This window comes from Rutilus rutilus (assembly GCF_951802725.1).
Source record: "Rutilus rutilus genome assembly, chromosome: 9".
NCBI lineage: Eukaryota > Metazoa > Chordata > Actinopteri > Cypriniformes > Leuciscidae > Rutilus > Rutilus rutilus.
Window position 1 is genome coordinate 21,288,957 of NC_140223.1, and position 20,315 is coordinate 21,309,271.

General features: G+C 39.5%; 1 protein-coding gene across 5 annotated transcripts in view; it reads right to left on the bottom strand.

Moving 5' to 3' along the window:
• The window catches only part of pitpnm3 (PITPNM family member 3), an 89,397-nt gene that overhangs the window by 34,497 nt on the left and 34,585 nt on the right, over positions 1-20,315 (bottom strand). For 4 of the 5 annotated variants that reach the window (XM_084419500.1, XM_084419496.1, XM_084419497.1 and 1 more), the window contains exons 4-5: positions 5,595-5,662; positions 5,284-5,504 (exon numbers count right to left, since the gene is read on the bottom strand). In XM_084419500.1, coding sequence (XP_084275626.1) covers positions 5,284-5,504; positions 5,595-5,662 — 289 coding nt within the window. The remainder of the gene's footprint in view (positions 1-5,283; positions 5,505-5,594; positions 5,663-20,315) is intronic. The other variant, XM_084419499.1, reaches the window with a different exon arrangement.

The following is a 20,315-nucleotide window of genomic DNA, read 5'->3' on the forward strand; positions in this document are numbered from 1 at the left end:
AATCCCGCCCTTTATGACGTCATACAGGGCCATACTCGGAAAAAAAACTTTCCAAAACTTACACGAATCTTGAAGGAGTGTATTTGGCACAGAAATACTCAGTCATACAGTACATCCAATTTATTTTTAAAAACTTTGGCCATGTTTAGCATGAGAATCCAACTCTTTAACAGTGTAAACAGTCAGAATCATGTAATAGCATTAGACATCCCCTTTAAGCAGCACTACTATTTTTAACAATGATAATAATAAAGAATGTTTCTTGAGCACCAAATCAGCATTTTAGAATAATTTCTGAGGGATCACGTGACACTGAAGACTGGAGCAGTTATTTTAAATTGTGATTTGCTATATTAACGTTTTACTGTAAATGCAGCCTTGGTAAGCATAAGACACTAATTTTCAAAACATTAAATCTGTAATGTGGCTGCTGTTAGGTGTTGGATCCAAGTGCAGAAAAATGTATTGAAGCAGGACAACTGAAATAACTCTAGACAAGCAACAAGATAGACCATGACCGTGAACCTGCAACAAACACACACGATACAACCATGCATAGGCAAAGCTAGACAAAGAACAAGAGAAGCGCTGGGGTATAAAAAGACATGGGGTGATGAGCAAACAAGACACACCTGGGAAACAATCAAGACCTAATCAGAGTTACTATAGAAACAAGCAAGGCAGAAGGCAAACAGGAAATGAACACAGGACCAGGGGGGACACAAAACACTTCAACATAAAAGTCCTTTAAAGTTAATTTAATCATAAAATGACTATTGGTTTGCATTGATAAGTGCAGTAACTAATATTATATTATTATTATTATATTACATGGCATGCTTATTTCTTGGAAAGTAAAGCTCTGAGCTAGTTGAGATGCAGATAAAAACAAAGTACATTAAATCCATGGTGGATGTTGGTGATTTATGGACTGAAAAGCCTTCTATAACTTGTTCGTTAATGGCACAATATTTCTCCTGGTTTCCACGTCAGCGCTTTTTGATCTGATATATATAGTATATAACATAGAATTCTGCACTGAATTTGAATGCTTCACACTAGATCTTGTAGCGATAATACTGCAGTGAATTAAATGCTTTCTTACTTGATTTCCTGGTGCTGTGTAGTAACAGTGTTGTGTGATTGAACTCGTGCCGTGCAGTCTAATATTGGTCGGAGCTGATAAACTGAGCAGCTCAAACGAGAAGCGCAGTTTCATTCCGCTTTTGTTTAGTTTGCCGTTTGATGTTTTTCAGTAACAGAACAGAAATGGCAGCTCTTATCAGTTGGGCAATGTGGTGGTAGCACCAGTGCGACCTCCAACAAAATTTACTAGTGTAAGACTGGAAGAACTGGAAGAGAGGGCAACTCTCTGAGAGACCAAAGGAAATTAACATTTGAACTCACTCTTGTGCACCATTCGAGACGCAAGTCTCACCTCAGAATCATCCTAATCTACATCTATTTCTCTCTTCCCCCATTCCTTCTCTCTCATGCTGAGATCACCAAAATTCACCCAAGAATCTATATGGTTTAATGTGAATAATTATCATACAGTATTACACATGTCTGGTATCATTCGAAATGTCTCAGTGCGACTGGTACAAAGGTCTCATTCCCAAAGAAGTAAACCTAAAGGTAATAAGGTATTTAAGAGTTTAGAGATAACTTGCACACAGAGGAGGGTATGTCCATCCAGGCAAATGGCATCCTGCTCCCAAAAGGTGTAAACTCTGAATGCAAATTCATATTGTTAGCAAATGTTTCCATGTGAAAGAAGTTTATGTCTATATAAAGAAATGCAACAAGAGGCTCAGGGCGATTTGAAACTCAAACTAGCCCGTGATGCTGAGTGTACGCAAAACAATTTGCATTATGTATTTTATAATGTCAGGTTTGCATCTTCTCTCTTTATTCCAGAGCATTTGATGTTTTGTATTTATTATCTTTGAACTGATTATGAAATTAGCATGATACATTTACCTGACATAATAAATTGTTACATTTGATTTTATTCTGACTGACTCTGAAATTGTTCCCGAGTAGATTAAATGGATTTGTATGTTACTGCAAGTTTTGTGTCAGATTAGTGACGACTAATATTTGGCACTAATTCAAGTGTACGTGTTTTGCAAAGACAAGAAGTGAATTTCCATTTAGGGCAGCAAACGTGCTGCTTGACCAACCTAAATCTGGGTGTGTCTTACCTCTGTTTTAATTTAATGTTACTTTAGATAAGTGTATGTGGGAAACCACTGCATGGCCAATCCAAAGCTATTATAAGACAAGTAAAGTTGGTTGACTTATATCTGTAGTAGTGGCCATACCTCTATTGAAGTAAACGTTACTTTAATTTCAAGTGTATGCAATCACGGGGGCTATACCAAAGTATCTTTGACTGTGTACGCGTGAATGCGACCAATCTCAGGTATATAGCAATTACCTTTGTTTAGTGACCTAAGCTGGCGAGATCAAATGTATTGCTAAACTATTATGTAATTGACCAATAACCAATTGCCAATCTAACTTAAATTCAAGGTCGTGATAAAATGGAGTCAGATAAAAGCTTAAATTACTTTGCCACACGGCAAGACAGTAACACGCAGAGACCTTCACCCTTCTATCGGAAACCGCCATTGGACTGATTTAGATGGGCTTACACTAGCACCAGCAAGAAAAAACATTGCAGAATTTGGAGCCCATTTGTTGCAGTCTGGAGCCCTAAATGGGCTCTTATTTGAGGAAATGAATCTGTAAAATGTTGCTCAAATTAGTGGCCGATATTTGCCATTTTTTTTATATCGGCATTGGCCGTTAAGTTTTTTTGTCTGATCAATTTGTCGGAAGCGGGACATTTAGTTCGATAGCGTGTCCGACTTTTAAGGCCAATTCACGACAGACAGCGACCAACAGCAACAGACACTTTCCAGACTAAAGTTCAGCAATGCTTTTAACATGTTTGTAACGAGGTATGTTGTTACGGGAAGAAGGAGGCGGGAACCGGCGAACATTCAACATATTTTAATGATAAAAATAAACCAAATACAAAATGAAAGTAAAAGCCAGCAGCCCCTCACGGACGACTGCTGGCAAGACACAACATCAAATAAAACACAGGCCTGTTCCTCTCTCGCTCTTCACTGTCGTCGCTCCTCCTTTATGCTTCCGCTCCTCCGTGAGAGATGCGAGACCGGTGTGTCGCGCACGTGTCGCTCATTATCAATCACGCCACCGGCCTCGCGCCGTCCTCCCACGGCCCTCGACCTCGTCGTGCTCGCCACATACCCCCATCGCCCCTCGCAGGCCGGGGGGCACCCACGAGACTGCGCCTACTCCCCCTCCCCCCCTCCCCGGGGGGACCGATCACGGCGGCTGCGGTACCTGGGCTGGGGGTATGGATAGACGAGGTGAGGGAAAAGGAAACGGAAGCACGAGGAGCGACAGAGACGAGAGAGGGGAGAGAAAAAAAAAAAAAAAAAGTATAAACAAAAAAAAATTCTTGTTCCGGTTCCCGGACACACTGCCGCTCGGTCCTCAACCAGCTGAGAGTCACTCGCGGTGCCATGCGATGGTACTGGACATCCGTTGGGGGACGGCTCGACGCTCCTCCGCCTCCTGGCGGACGGCGACGGCTCCTCCGGTTGAGGGCAGCCGGCAGCGAGTCTCCCGTTCCCTGCTCCGCCCCCATCATGGCCGACGGCAACAGGCTCCGGCCCACGGCGAACGGGACTCCTCCGCTCCCTCTCGGACGGCAGCCACCCCTCCTCGACCCAGGAGCACGGCAGCGAGCTCTCCGTCCCACCAGATCTTCCATCGCTCCAGCACCATCGCCTCGGGCAGCAATCGGCGGCCATCGCTCCCTCGTGCTGCCCGACCTCCTCAGCACCGCGATCCCCCCCAGCAGCGAGGGCTCTCCGACAGCGTGTCCCTCCTTCCTCCCGGGTTTCGGCACCAGTGTAACGAGGTTCAGATGTTATGGGAAGAAGGAGGCGGGAACCGGCGAACATTCAACATATTTTAATGATAAATATAAACCAAATACAAAATGAAAGTAAAAGCCAGCAGCCCCTCACGGACGACTGCTGGCAAGACACAACATCAAATAAAACACAGGCCTGTTCCTCTCTCGCTCTTCACTGTCGTCGCTCCTCCTTTATGCTTCCGCTCCTCCGTGAGAGATGCGAGACCGGTGCGTCGCGCACGTGTCGCTCATTATCAATCACGCCACCGGCCTCGCGCCGTCCTCCCACGGCCCTCGACCTCGTCGTGCTCGCCACAATGTTCAATCAGGTTTGTCGGGTAATGGAATGTCAAATAAATGAAGTACTGTAATCTGTTAAACATTTAATTTCACAAACCTTGCAGACTTATTCGAATCGAGCTGTGAGATCTTCTGAAGTGTGTATTTGTAGATTGCATAAAAACCTGTGTAGGCTACTGTGTGCGTTATGGTCTGTCCGTGTGAATTAAATGAGTTCAGCTTTACTGGAGACGAACGATCGACAAACTTTAAATTCTTGATTTCAAACTATGCTGAGCTATATATAGTTGTCCAATGTCATATTTGTGTTATTTTCACTGTGCTGTAAGAGAAGTTAGATTTACCTTACCTTTATTTAAAAAAATATGATTCCAGCGCACCAGACTACATAGTGCCCTGTTGGTTACAGTGTTTACTTTCTTTTTATTCATGTTTTTCAACAATTTCCTTATTTGTGAAAAATACTGAAATAGGATTAATGTGAATTATGTGAAGTTGCCATATTAAGTATAAGTCTGTTTATATTTAATTCATTATCAAATGATTTATTTCTAATGTATTAAATATTACGTAATATATATTTATATATGTGTGTGTGTGTGTGTGTGTGTGTGTGTGTGTGTGTGTGTGTGTGTGTGTGTGTGTGTATGTATGTATGTATGTGTGTGTGTATGTATACTGAGTTCAGAAAAACAACTGCCTCCGAATCTGTCAGCATTTTCCCATAAAGTTAGTTTTGAGCATTCAGACAGTTTCACCTAAGGGTGTTCCCATGACTTCAGAACAAAAAATCGATGTATGTGGGATCTCATTTCATAGTGTGTTTGCACAACGGAGCAAAACCCTCCATGCCAGGAAATAAAGCCAGTCCAACCAGTTACAAAACAGTACAGTTGAAAGGAAACCGTGACGGTATTAGATGATAGCCTATATACACAATGGTATTTACTTTAAAGAATACCATGGCGCATTTCCAAAAAAAACATGCCCATTAAAAATTGCTTTCAGTAATAGCTACTTACTTGGACACAAGGCAGAAGGCCTCTGCACATATAGCTGGACACGGCACCAACTTGAGGACGACATGCTGAGCTGCAGCTTGGAAATGAGCTTGAGATACTTTCTCCAATACTGAGGACAGGGTGTTTACATCTGCAGTCTTTGCACCTGGCTCGCCGCCCACCGTGTCCAGTATGTTCCCCCCGTGAACCACCAGCACCAGCAGATGTGTTTGACATTTCTTCTGGTGGACAAGGGACACGGAAAAGTCACAGCACAATATTATGGAAAAGAAAACAGTAGAATACTGAATATTTAAAAAGGATAATCTTACCTCAGCTTCCTCTCCGTCAATGCTAGTCTGAGGGACACATTTCGGCCTCCTTACACGGTACAGACTCTCTGAGCCCATTAAGGAAAGAGCATGAGATGGATAGATGGGGATACACATAAAAAAAAAGAGAAAGAGGGTGATTATAGCCACTTTGCACAGATGCACAGCAAACAAAACCACAAATGATTATCGATCCTTCAAAGCACACTCATCCGCCTCTCACTAATGATTTTACCTTCTATTTATTTTCTTCATAATAACAGAAAAATGTAGTGTTATCATCAAAACACCATACTGGTACCATCATATTTTAAAATAGGTCAATAAGAAACAGACAGAGCTTGGGATTTTTATCAGGCAAACTCTTTCATTTTGATGTCAGCTGGTGTCATAAAAAATAACAAAATTACACACAAGAGGAAGTGAACAGGACCAACAAAAAGCTTTTCGGTGTCTCCGAGTCTCCAAATAAGACTGCTGGCCTTTAGCTAAAATAATTATACCTCACCTTCACCATTGCATGCTCTATTTTTTATTTTTGTAGCTTCCCGCTCTGTTCTGCCATCTCATTCTCACACTCTCATGATCTAGCGCTCCTGATCTGGCTGGCCTCCAGTCATTCTGACAGCATGGAGCTTGTGCGCATGCCATGTCAATGCCTTTTATTAATCTGTGCTTTTAGGAGGGAAATGTAAGAAGGTAAAAGAGTAGCAAAACTCGAGAGCACATAGATGTGAATTTGAGAACTTGTACAATAAATATTCGTACTTCTACGTGAACATTTCACTCACAGCTCCAATGTGAAAACATGTAAAATAAAAATCTGAAGTTGAATGTTGAAATTTGCAGACTCGCAGACAATAGTCACAAACCTGTATTCTGAATTTGAAGCTGCAGACAAGTAGTCACAAATGTGTAAAATGCCATTCACAGAAATACAATGACAGAAACAAACTTGTAATATATATTTGCATTTAATCTTACATTCACATTCGCAGTACAACCTCAATTAGGCACTTGCAACTTCTCAAATCTGTCACTGCAATTTCAAATTTTGCGCCTTGACTTTTGCTACTCTTTTCGCGATATATTACGTGCTTATATAATATATATATATATATATATATATATATTACGTCCTTGTGCACTTGCAACTCAGTGATGGCGAGAGAGAAAGGGAGACAGGAGCGGGGGTGTTCAAAGGAGACGTTTTATTGGTTGGCGCCTAGCCAATGAAATGGGACTTCTATTGTACGCGATGATGTCACGAAACCCGCCTCCTCGTGGACGATCTGAAACACTAACATGGTTTAATGCATTAGACTGATATTAAAAGAAATAAACTATATTATCAAACGCAGTAAACATCATACTAATAATGCATACTACAGAAAAGCAGATGAGCACAGAATATGAACGCAGTGCGTCTAATTAAAGGGGTGGTAAAATGCCCTTTTCACAAGATGCAAAATAAATCTCTGATGTCCCCAGAGTGTGTATGTGAAGTTTTAGCTCAAAATACCCCACAGATATTTTAATATAACATGTTAAAGCACCAACCAATAAAACGGCTCCTTTGAACACCCCCGCTCCCGCCCCCCTTTCTCTCTTGCCATCACTGAGTTGCAAGTGCACAAGTTAGTTTTGCACCTGATATATCGCGAAAAGAGTAGCAAAAGCGAAATTTGAAATTGCAGTGACAGATTTGAGAAGTTGCAAGTGCCTAATTGAGGTTGTACTGCGAATATGAATGTAAGATTAAATGCAAATATATATTAAAGTTTGTGTCTGTGATTGTATTTCAGTGAATGGCATTTTACACATTTGTGACTACTTGTCTGCAGCTTCAAATTCAGAATACAGGTTTGTGACTATTGTCTGCGAGTGCAAATTTCAACATTCAACTTCAGATTTTTATTTCACATGTTTTCACATTGGAGCTGTGAGTGAAATGTTCACGTACAAGTACGAATATTTATTGTACAAGTTCTCAAATTCACATCTACGTGCTCTCGAGTTTTGCTACTCCTTTACATTCATAGTAATGTTGGAAACTCACAATCCACAAGGTGAAACTTCAAGGAATTCAATCCCCAAGTGGTTGTTCAATGTAACATTACACATATTTACAACATGCCCTCTAAAACCAGTTGGATATTTGTCAATGGTGAATTTATGAATAACAATGTCTGGTTTTCTTTTCTTTTCCCATATTACTCAGTGCTCCTCTCATTATTGTCAAATTCCAGGTGTTTTTTCAATGATCTAATCTGCAACAGTTATTGAAATCCAATCCCATCATTATGTAATGAGAAAGCATATTCTGAAAAACAGAGCCAGTTAAGAGTTATACAAACAAGCACTGGATTGATAATCCATCCTTTCGCAGACAAGTGTGGGAAAACGCATGTTTTTTGACCATCAAGATGATGTCATGACAACCCTGAGCTGCTGTAACATCAAACAGACTGAGCTGATGATAGACCAGATTACTTCTCTTAATGGCATATTCATTCACTTCTAAATCACTAGGTCTCCAAGGAGCAATTGTGTTCATTGAAAAGCTGTACCCGACTGCAGAAAACCCTCCCAATAGTGAGAGCCTGTGCTAATCCCAGCTGCAGGCTTTCATTCACAGCCGCACCATAAGGAAAACAGTCAGGGAGCAGAGCTGTGTTCTCTCCTGTGCTTTACACTCTATGCTGCCAATAAGCTGCAGCATTTTCAGGCTCAGTGCCACTTTCTTACTATAGCCTGTCTGACTACATCCCCAGATGCATGTAAGACACAAACAAATTCAGCTTACGTAATGAGCCATATACAGGGCCGTAGCTAGAGGATTCGGGGGCCCCCTGAAAAAATATTGATGTGGGCCCCCACAACCCTCCACCAATATCATATGCTGTACAATAGATGAGCATGGAGGCCCACATAACAGAAGACGGTGATGTTGTTGTAAAACCTTTTATTTTAAAAGTTAAATGTTTATATAAAAATTACAACTAATAAAAACTAACAAAAAGCAAGAAATTGTTAAATAATAATAAAACCAATTTTAAAAATAAAACATAATGGTTTTTTTTTTTCATCAGTCTGTTATAATTCATAAATCAAAAAGTAAACATTTAGAAATTGACAAGAATGCAGTCAAATAAAAAAAAATTTAAATCATTTATTGTCTTATTTTTTAATAAAGATAATATGGAACTGGTAATATTATTAAATAAAGCTATAATTTATTCATTCAAGTGCAGTGTGTTGTATTCATGTTTTCAGCTGGCAGGTCAGGTGAATAATGCAATGCGTCGTGACTATTTACAATAGTGTAAAAATACAGGGATTTTGAACACGTCATCATTCAGTCGATTGTGGTGCGCACCGATAATGAAAAGTGACAGTACCCGGAGGGCTATAGACCAGGGGTGGGCAACTTCGGTCCTGGAGGGCCACTGTCCTACAGAGTTTAGCTCCAACCGTGAAAAAATCACCTGCCTGTAATTTTCTAGTAATCCTGAGGACCTTGATTAGCTTGTTCAGGTGTGTTTAGGGTTGAAGCTAAACTCTGTAGGACAGTGGCCCTCCAGGACCGAAGTTGCCCACCCCTGCTATAGACGGTAGTTTTCTTATTCCCAGCGAAATAACAATACAACCCGTCTTTTAGAACGTCTTGATCAACTGGGATACAACAACTCTCCTGGCCTCCCTCTCCTTCTTTTCATGGCGTTTCTAGTACCCTGTTTTATGTTTTCTTTTCCCCGACATTTTTCAGTCAGTCAGTCTCCTGCTCTTCCAGCAAATTCATCGTTAACTTCAGGCACTGCCGCCTCAACTCTGATTGGTTCTGTTCACGAGCTGGGATGGGACTTACAATTTTATTGGGTCCATTTGATGTTTGTCACTGACTGAAAAATTAATAAATACTTTAGTCGGACTAAACCATTTTTAGGGAGGTAGCCTAAGAGAAGCAGATATTTGGGAAAAATTGTGGTTTTTGTGGTTTTCATTTAAATCTCAGGCATACAACTAATATAAATATTAGAATTATTCCTCACACATTATGAAAGTTCTAGAGAGACTGGTTCAGGCCCATCTGAGACCACAAGTTACTGCCTTCATTGATCCACTGCAGTTTGCCTACTGCCCTGGGGTGGGTGTGGAGGATTCTATCATCTACTTGCTTCAGCGAGCTCACTCTCACCTGGATAGAGCTGGCAGCATGGTGAGGATCATGTTCTTTGACTTTTCCAGTGCTTTTAACACGATCCAACCGTCATTGCTGCGTGAGAAGCTTCAAGTGATGCAGGTGGACACCTCCACAATTTCCTGGATTATAGACTACCTGACATGCAGACCTCAGTTTGTGCGACTAAGGGGTGGTGTGTCTGAACGAGTGGTCAGCAGTACAGGAACACCACAGGGGACTGTTCTTTCGCCATTTCTATTCACGTTGTACACGTCAGATTTCCAACACAACTCAGAGTCCTGTCATCTTCAAAAATACTCAGATGACTCTGCAGTTGTTGGATATATTAACGGTGGAGATGAGACTGGGTACAGAGATTTGGTTGATCGCTTTGTGTCGTGGTGTGGGATAAACCACCTTCTCTTAAACGTGACTAAGACAAAAGAGATGGTGGTGGACTTTAGAAGGACCAGGAAAACAACATTAAAACCCATTTACCTGCATGGAGAGGAGGTGGAGGTGGTTGATCATTTTAAATATTTGGGTGTGTACCTAGATAACAGACTGGATTGGAAACGCAACTCTGAGGCCATCTTCAAGAAGGGCCAGAGCAGACTCTATTTCTTGAGGAAGCTCAAGTCTTTTAATGTATGCAACAAGATGTTGTATATGTTTTATCAGTCTGTCGTCGAAAGTGCAATATTCTTTGCAGTCATCTGCTGGGGCAGCTGCATCAGAGGCAGTGACAGTAAGAGACTAAATAAACTAATAAAGAAGGCTGGCTCTGTGCTGGGGTTTGCTCTGGAACCTATGGAGTTGGTTGTTGGAAACTATTTAACATCATGGACAACACATCACATCCGCTGCACAACTTGGTGGTTGGGCAGAAGAGTGTTTTTAGCTGGAGACTACGGCAACTCTGCTGTAGCAAGGACCGGTACAGAAAGCCATTCCTACCCACTGCAATAACAATATATAACAGATCTTCTCTGGGTAGATAAGAGATTATGGACATTAATGACAGAATAGAGAATAACACATGAATATATGGTATATGATATTTAAACTGCACATCCTGTGTAACTATTTTATTTATTTATTATTATTCTTAAGGATTTTTATACAGTATAGGTCAATGTATGTTATATGTAATATGTCTGGTATGTATTGTAAATTGCTGCTGTGACATCACAATTTCCCCTTGGGGATTATTAAAGTCTTTCTATTCTATTCTATTCATTCAACAGGGGCCTATATAGTATTTTGTGGGGCCCCCTGGGCAGCAGGGGGAAAAATAATTGTCACCACCTTTCACCCCACTAGCGACGGCCCTGGCCATATATATGGATCGACAGACCGACAGACAGACAGACAGACAGACAGACAGATGGATGGTGAGCTTTGTGTGTTAATGAAATTCCACAGTAGGAATTTAATGCTCGGCCAGAGCGGCAGAGCGGGAAACGCTGAGAACTCCCACAGTTTAATTTCAATTGGGCTCAAAAGGTGAGAAAGTGATGGCAAAGAGATGAAGAGAAAAGGATAACAAGCAATAAGGACAGGAGAATGACAAGGTGGGGGACAATGGGGACATTTTGTTCTTATTCACTCTGATCTGGAGTTGCTTTAGCTCATGTCCTCTATTTACAACAGCCCAGACACCCAGCTCTACCCCTGCAGATTTATAGCATCCTGTAGAGAAATACAGAATCAATGGACAGGGAGAGAGACAGCGCAATTAGAGAGAGAGAGATACAGACAGGGAGGGCATGTGAAGAATGCGAAAGAGAAAGGAGGAAGAAAGGAGGAAGAGAAACAAGTTGGAGCAGGGTAAAATGTGTATTGACTGAGCTCGTTCCTCCTTTTGATTCCACAATCTTATAGTTTAACAAAACGGATTTCTACCAGGGGAACCTGAGCCAGGATAACACTACAGTGAGGACGTTCCTCTCCCCAGCCTGAAAAGCACAGTCTGAATCATGGACTGAATCAGGTATTTTGACTAAAAATTAATCAAAAAACTTCAGCGTGGTTTTTGTTATTTTTGCAAGCAACAACATTAAAATGCACATTAGTAAGCTTGAGAACTATGAAACTAAAATAAATCTTTACCTACTTTCATACAAAAAAACATCATATATGCAACAGAATGTCATAGAAATAAATAATATTGATTTTGCACATAAATATTTGGTCTTATTTAGACGAATATTAAAATAAATAAAGGGGACGGGAATTTTTTTATTAAAATTCCGGATGGAAATATTTGTACAGGATGAAAATATTACTATCTTGTGTTCACCAATGAGAAAATGTACAATATTTTTGATCAATTCAGGAAAATTTAGTGTAAAACTTTTCAAACACAAATGACCTCTACAGACTCTCATTAGGAAAGAGCAAAAGCGTAGATAAAGATAAAGTCTCATAATTTGATGGAAGGCAACAGCTGCTAAGGTAGGATTGGTCTATAATGTTTTTAAAGCATGATGTGGTAGAGTGTCAAGACAGAGAGATATAAAGAGAAAGGGATCAAGGAGAGAGAGAATGAGCAACAAGAGAATGGAAGCGACAGATGAAATAGATTGAGATTGAAAGAGATAGAAAGAGGGCTGTTCAGAGTGCAGAATGATATGCATTTATAGTGGAGATAAACATGAACGTGTTGCCAAAAATATCACGAGGTTGACAGTGGCTGCAAGCTGCCTTTAACTCAGTGATCGGTTGAGCTCACGCAGAGTCTCAACAGAGAAGTTACGAGTATCTCAACTGAAGAGAGCTAGAGATGATATCAATGAAATGTTGCTCTGATCACATGCTGTAGTGTAGAGAAGACATAAGAAAACTGAATTGCCAACGGTGCGGAACAAGCAGTAAGTGTATCCAAAATGCTAGGAAATGCAGAACTTATGCAGATTAGATGCAAAAATAAAAAAAATTGTGGTTGAAGTTTTGGTGCTTAAACCATAGGCTACTTAATACATTATTTAATTCAGATTTTAAATGTTATTATTTATTAACATATGTATATTTGCATATAACTGCATATATATGCATATAACGTTCATATTTATTGAAGAACACACAGATCTTGGCACTTCTGGAATTACAATTTATTCATTGAATATATCAATACTCTATAGTTTCTGTTAATAAAAAATAGTCTGCAAAAAGTTGTCATAATTACAGGAGAAATATTAGAAATACTGAAAATATTAAAGTGCTTTTATTTATTTTTAAACGCTACAGTAACAGGACTTTTATTTTACGATATTTTTATGTTGCATTTTGGTTGAATTTGAATATTGTGTTGGATAACAGGGGCCTTTGAAAACCATTTACAAAAACACACCCCAAATCAGTGATGTATGGCATTCTAGCTATTAATAAAGGGATCCTATTATGCTTTTTCACTTTTCAACTTTAGTTAGTGTGTAATGTTGCTGTTTGAGCATAAAAAAGATCTGCAAGGTTACAAAGCTCAAAGTCCACTCCAAAGGGAGATATTTTATTTAACAGAATCTACTTTCCAAGAACCACAACGAACAACTCGTTTGGACTACAACGTGTTATTCTGGGCTTTATGAAGTCACAATGTTACTCATTTAAATAATTTCCACCCATGGATGCGAGGCCTGGTTGAGCAGCATTAGAGAAGACAGTGTTGTTACTATGTCAAAGAGACAATGTTTTGTCCACCCCCCGTTTCCAAAACTCCTTTGTTTGACCTTCCTAAGGCCGACGAACTTGAGTGGTTAAAATTGTTCCTGAACATTACAACCCCAATGTAGCAAGGTTATTTGTTATGGGAAGGAGAAAGAAATAAAAATTAAGATGGCAGCCCCTCACGGACACAGAATAAAACAAAACATCAAATAAAACAGCCCAGGCTTGGTCCTCTCTCATCCTTCACGATCGTCACTCCTTTTATGCCTCCGCTCCTCCGTGAGAGATACGAGACAGGTGTTGTGCTGAATCTTTTTACCCTTTTTATCTTTTTACTTTTTAATTTTGTACAAAATTATTACCCCCCTCGTTGAAGTCAGTACCTGATGGCCTGATAATCCTAACCCCAAACCTAATCCTAACCCCTCCCCCACAACTAATCCTAAACCTAACAATACTAGGGGGGTAATAATTTGGCTGGGGTCAGAATTCGGCACAACACCTGTTACACACAAAAGCTTCTCCCAAAACGGAGCAGTTCCCATTTTGTCGGGACAATCAAATGTTTATGGATCACAACTTGAAAGTATGTCTTATTATTTGTAGTTGTGTTTTCTATTAACAGTTCCAATTATAAGTTTTATGTAGTTTCTATGATGTAAACAAAGGGCAAAGCTGTTTGGCTCTGCTCGCCTGTCAGCCAACATTAGTTTTGACTATAGTGTTTTTGTAAGCTCTCGCCTCTATGAGACTGTTTACCGCCCCTTAGAAAAATTAACCATGGATTTGTGATTGATTATTGTTTGTATTACCATAGTTTATGACAAATATCATGATTAAATGGTGTATAACGTATCTAAAATGTATAAGAAAAAAAAAAAAGAACATACCACTCTGAAACATCCAGTGAAATACGTCATTGTCCGTGCATGTAATCCACTCTGGACGATCCTCTTGTTTGTTAACATTCTTAAGTCTGAATCAGGCTTGAATTGGTTTGAAATTGACGCCATCCTTAATATTTACACCTGAGCAGATGAAACTCGCGGTTATGGTAAGGGACGTGACATTTCCCGAACACGGGGAGCCAATCACAACACACTGGGCAAGCTAACCAATCACAGGACATCTCATATTTCAGAAGGAGGGGCTTCATTGAAACATTAACCAACAACGCATTCAAGTCAGATAGGGGAGAGAGGTGCTGTAAAATATGTGAAAAATAATAACAATCAAGCATGAAAGCATATCCTAGTACACCCCAAAAACAAAATTAAGACTTCGTAAAAGTGCATAATAGGACCCCTTTAAATGGATTGCTTCTGCATGGTGTGATTGATGTTTTGTGAAACAGTTACAGACTGTCACTTTACTGTGAGACACATAACAATGAGTTGTGGCCACAGCCACATGGGAAAAGTGTTGCAATTTCAGGAAGAGCAGAGAGGACATTTCTGACCATCTGCTTGACAGGGAACACACCTGGCTGTACCAAATCCCAGATGCAGAATGTTAAAAAAGAACACATTCCAGCTTCTCGTCAAATTTGCTATGGACAGCAATATGTTCAGTGGAAATACATTTAACAATCTGACCCCAGCACTCACCCTCTCAGATAAACGAATATGTAGGAAAAATACAAACTTGACAAACTACAAAATTCACTGCGAGGAGCACATAAGCTGAATTCCACCCAAACTCAAGTCTGTGTATGTGAGCATGTGATTGAAGTTACTGCAGCAGAGCATCTGTACTCTCTGCTGTGTGTATGTTGGCATGCTGTCAGTAGACAAGTCTGGGCACCCTTGTTGCATAACTGACAAGTCCAGGTCTAACACCTGTCCACCACCATCACACTACAGAAACACATCAACCTGGGAGGACACATCACAACAGGTGTGTAGTGTTAACACTGAACAAGCCCATTTATTTTGGCTAGATGCATCAACAGCACTCATCTCCCATTGTAAGATAGAAATGTGTCAGCCGCTAGAGATTCTGCTGTAACATCTGTACTGAAGTACATTCACATTGTGATTTAAAAATCTGTCAAAACTATAATCTATTCGGTCAACTACTCGTCGTCACTTTAAAGTGTAGACAATTTTGTTGATTATAATTGGAGTGAATCAGTTTGAACACCCATCGTCCAGTGTAAGGATGGTACTTCAGGTTTTTAACCCAAAATAAAATAGAATAAAAATAATAATATAATAACAAAGCATTGTGTTACTGTAGGGTTTTAAAAATAAATGTAAATTAATTTAAATTAAAAAACGATGAAGTTCCTTTCATTTTAAGTATTATAAAATACTGTTATGTAATGTATGTGATGAGTGATATAAGACTTTGGTCATACCAAATACTCAAAATGTGTTTGATGATTGTTGTAAAAACATGAAAATATGATTTTGTTCAGTATTTTCATTTTTTGTTGGCTTCATGTAATAAATAATCCACATATTGTACAGTACGTATCATCACATGGAGCTCTGAATAAAGAAACTTTATTGAGAGATAAACTTACAGGTATGATGGGGAAATTTTGTACTAAAGACAAATGTGCTTGAGCCGCGACATATTTTCTTAGTAGACAGTCCTTTGAATTGCAGGCATGACTAACATAAGGGTGGGCCAACATTCTTTTCATTCACTTTAAACTACGGTATGTAATGTTGCAGTTGTACTTGCCAAAGACAATTTTTACTTGGACTTAGCACTTGGCAAGTGTTAATTTTGGACCCCGGACACCTCATTCTCTGAACAGCAGAATCTGTCACAGTCTGGAACCAGTGTCCTTCAGTGCTGCCAGACACATTCGAGTCAATGCAACAATCGTGAGCTCTCCTTCTGTGCCATTAAGCTCCATCATCACCTTATTATGGTTCTTTTCCTCCCTTCTCTCATTCTTTCTCTCTGTGGAGTCATCTTATTGTTCCTAGCTTCGTGTGTCTTCAGTTTTCCCTGCTTGGGGCATTCTGTGGTTAAACGGGCAAAAGAACAGGAAAGAAAAAAGTAATTAAATGGGAATTAGCGTGTGAGGGAGATTGTGCCTACAAAAGGCATATGTTTAAAAAACGACTTGGCAGTGGCTCGCGATGGGGAGAATACAGATGAGGCATGTTCGAGTGTCTGGCCGCGGCGAGGCACGGAGGGGCCGTGTCTGCGAGCAACCAGAAGCGACGTGAGCCTGTCAGATAAGCTGAGCAGATAACGTGTGTGATTCGATCAGCCAACAGAGGCTAGGGCTCTTATTTTCTGCATTAATTAGTCGTTTTTTCAAATGTATTCAGCCAGAACTTGAAGTCTAATCAGAACCTGGACTGCACAGAGTTTGCTCTTGTTGCAATGCCGCCGACAAGGTGATTAACATTTGAAAACTTGAGTAAAATGTTAAAGGGGAGAGAAACAGACGGTACGTTTCTGTTATAGTGCCAGACAAACACTCTGGGACCCTGAGATGCTGGCTGAATCAACAGTCAAAAAAGTTGAGATCAATAAACGCAAGAGCAAGGTTTTTTTCAAATAGTTTTATCGGTTCCCTGATGGCTATATTGTTGTTGCCGGCTGCACAACTTGCCACGGCTTTGGAAGATCTGATGATATATGAGGGGAAAATAATAATAGCAAAACATATTATTTTACATTTAACAATATGTTTTATTGTAATTACAATAATTAATAATATTATATAATACTTTAACAATCCATTCTCTTTCTGATAAAAAATACACATTATAAATAAATTGCATTGGTCTAAAATGATCACATGAAACTGCTAACAACAATATGAAATTATCCTCTTTTCTTATCTTACTTCAGGATTATTATCGTTAAAGGTGCTGTATGTAAATTTTTTTGACTGTACTAAAACATAAAAATACTATATGTTTGCAGATAAAGCATGCTAGGTTCACATACTTGTTTCTCTGAAACAATTCTACAGCCGGTTATTCTACTTTGAAATGTTCTGTGTGATCCCGCCCACTGTCAAATTACCCAATAGTGTTTCGAGACCCTGGGTTGCCAGTTGGCAGAAAACACAGCGTATTGCCAACCATGGAAGCCAGCGAACGAACTGGATCAGAGATCGCAGATTCTACCTGACCTAAAAAGCCTCCACATCCATCTAAAAAGCTCTATAGAAGTTATTTAAACACGAATAAATCAACTGATCAACTTGTCGAACTCGTTCCTGTTGTGCGTGCTCAATCATGCAACACGCTTGAGTGTTGAGTCTGAGGAGGAGGGAGCGGGGGAAACAACTCTCTACAATATTTTCAATTTAGACTGCAGTACCCATTTCAACCACTTTAGAGATATCTTGCTTGCAGAGAAGGGTGGATCCTTTCCCAAGATCTCCATCCAAATGACCTCCTGTTCCTCAAAAAGGTGCAAACTTTCTAGATCTATGTCCCTGTTAACGCAAATTCCCATTGTTAGCTCATGTCTACATTTGGAGGAGGCTTCTGTCTTGGTTTGGTATTTAAATAAATGCTGCAAAAGGGCTCAGGGCGATTTGTACTCAGATCAGCCCGTAATGCTGTGTGTCCTCCAGACACTCCACATTATGTATTTGTCTGAGGTGCGTTTTTTCACTCCAGAGCATTTGATGTTTTGTATTGATTCTTTAAATTGATTATGTAATTGGCATGATACATTTACCTGACTAATAATAAATTGTTACATTTGAATTTATTCTGACTTGCTCCAAAATTATTTACTTTAGTAGATTAAGTTGTATCCATTGTTGCAGCAAATCTCCGTCAGGTTAGTAACGGACTAAAGTCCAGTTTTGAGAGGAGCATAGGGCATGCCAACTTATATTTTAGTTCCGGCTAACACTTGGCACTGATTCAAGTGTACTTAGACTGTAAGGCTTATAAAGAGAATTTGTATTTCTGACAACAGAATGTTGCTCGGCCATAGGATGAGCCTTACCTCGTTTATTGTAATATTACCCTAGCTAAGTGTACATGGGAAACCATGCCATAATCAAACCATAGCTATCAGAGAAAGTAATGTTGGTCGGCTTATATCTGTAGTAGTGGTAACCTCTGTGAACTCTAGTGTTACTTTAATTCAAGTGTATACAGATCTAATTTAATTGGAATAAAAATACTTTACATACTGAAAAGACAGAATGCGCAGGAAACCTTCACCCGCTCTATTGGAAACCGTAACTGGGCCGATTGGACGGGCCTTACAGATTAAAGATAAAGATTTTTTATGAAATATTTTGTACTCACAATTTTGACCCAATAAAAAATATTCATTATAAAAATACCATGCTGTAATAAGATTTTATTAATTTAGAGTTTACTAGGTTTAGAATTCACACTTTTAAAATTACACATCCTCATATTTTCAGGTTTTTCAAGAGGAAAAAAAAAACTGTTGTTAACTGTTGTAAATTAAAATAGGTAATATATAGATTTTTATTTGTTTTGTCTTATTTAAAATAATTTTAGATGGAAGTTTGGTGAGGTGGGCCCCAGGTGGACCTTGGCCCCTGGTTGAGAGCCACTGTAATAGGCACATCTAAGCTTCAAATTACATAGAAGCAGCATAAATGTGTGTACACGGATTCATAATCATGATAAAAGTGCATAAATGAAGAAAAGGTCAAGCTTTAAATCTCCAGTAACCTACTGGAGTACTACATCATATGTACAGTGATTGGATTCACTCAGTGGAAAAGGTACAAAGAGATACAGGGGAAAAATTGGAGATCCAGAGACAGGAGGTGGCTGGCTTCTGTCTGGTGCTTCTCTTTGAGGCATCATCAGGCTGTTTCAATGGCTCTGCCAAATTGCCAATGGGCACCCAAACCTCTTGGCTCCACAGGGATTCTGGGCCAACTTCCATCTGTGCTCACATAAACAATCACTGCCCGCACAACGCCCTCACCTCGCTAAAACAGTACACATGTAATCAAGATGATTAGGCAATGCCACTGACTGAAAAGTAATTACTTGAAATAGCAAATGAGCAAAAACAAAACCACAGCCCAGACGTACCTGGACGTACCCAAGACGCAAGTTTATAAATTGAGAGAGCGTCACAAAAGTCTCCAAATCCCTAAACTGTCTGGTGTGGATCCACCTATCAGTCACGCATGTGATTCCTTAAATAATCAGGTCGTCAATTAGATAGTCAATCAGGTGGCCCTTAGGGAAGGTAATCCAGATCCTCTAGATCAAAGATTGATGAGAATTTTACCTGTGAGGAACTGCAATTAACTGGAGTGTCTGCTTTAAAAGTCCTAATGAGCCCCCATTAAATTGATTTATAGAATCATTATCATCTTGCTATGAAAAGTAAAAAAATGGTAGCATGGATAATCCATAAGTCTGATTTTAAAAAGTACCTACTGCTTTCACATCAAGGGAAGCAGACGGAATAAAAGCAATCCCTCAACCTCTATGAGTTACGAACCCAGTCAAGTACATCAGGAAACAAAGCTTGACTGATGAAAAGCCAGACTGTATTCAGAAACAAAGAATAAAAGCTACAGGTACTATTCAGAGAGAGAAAAAAGAAACATGTCTCCTGCTTATCTAACTAGCAGTATCACTGATTTTACTAGATTTGACATCAATGGACTTGATATAAAGGACAATCAAATTAGCTCTAGCTCACCTTTAATGCAGTTAAAAGAGAGATCAAATAAATGTCCATCATTTAGTCAAAGACATTGAACGCTCTACTCAGACAACGACTTTGCATGCCAAACAAATTGTGCTCCACATGGGAGACATGAAACAATTGTTTTAAATTAAATTTGACATTAGAAGTTTGCTTAGCATGTTAAAAAGCATAAAATATGCATAGCAGAAATATTTACAGAAAATTAAAAAAAGAAACAAATA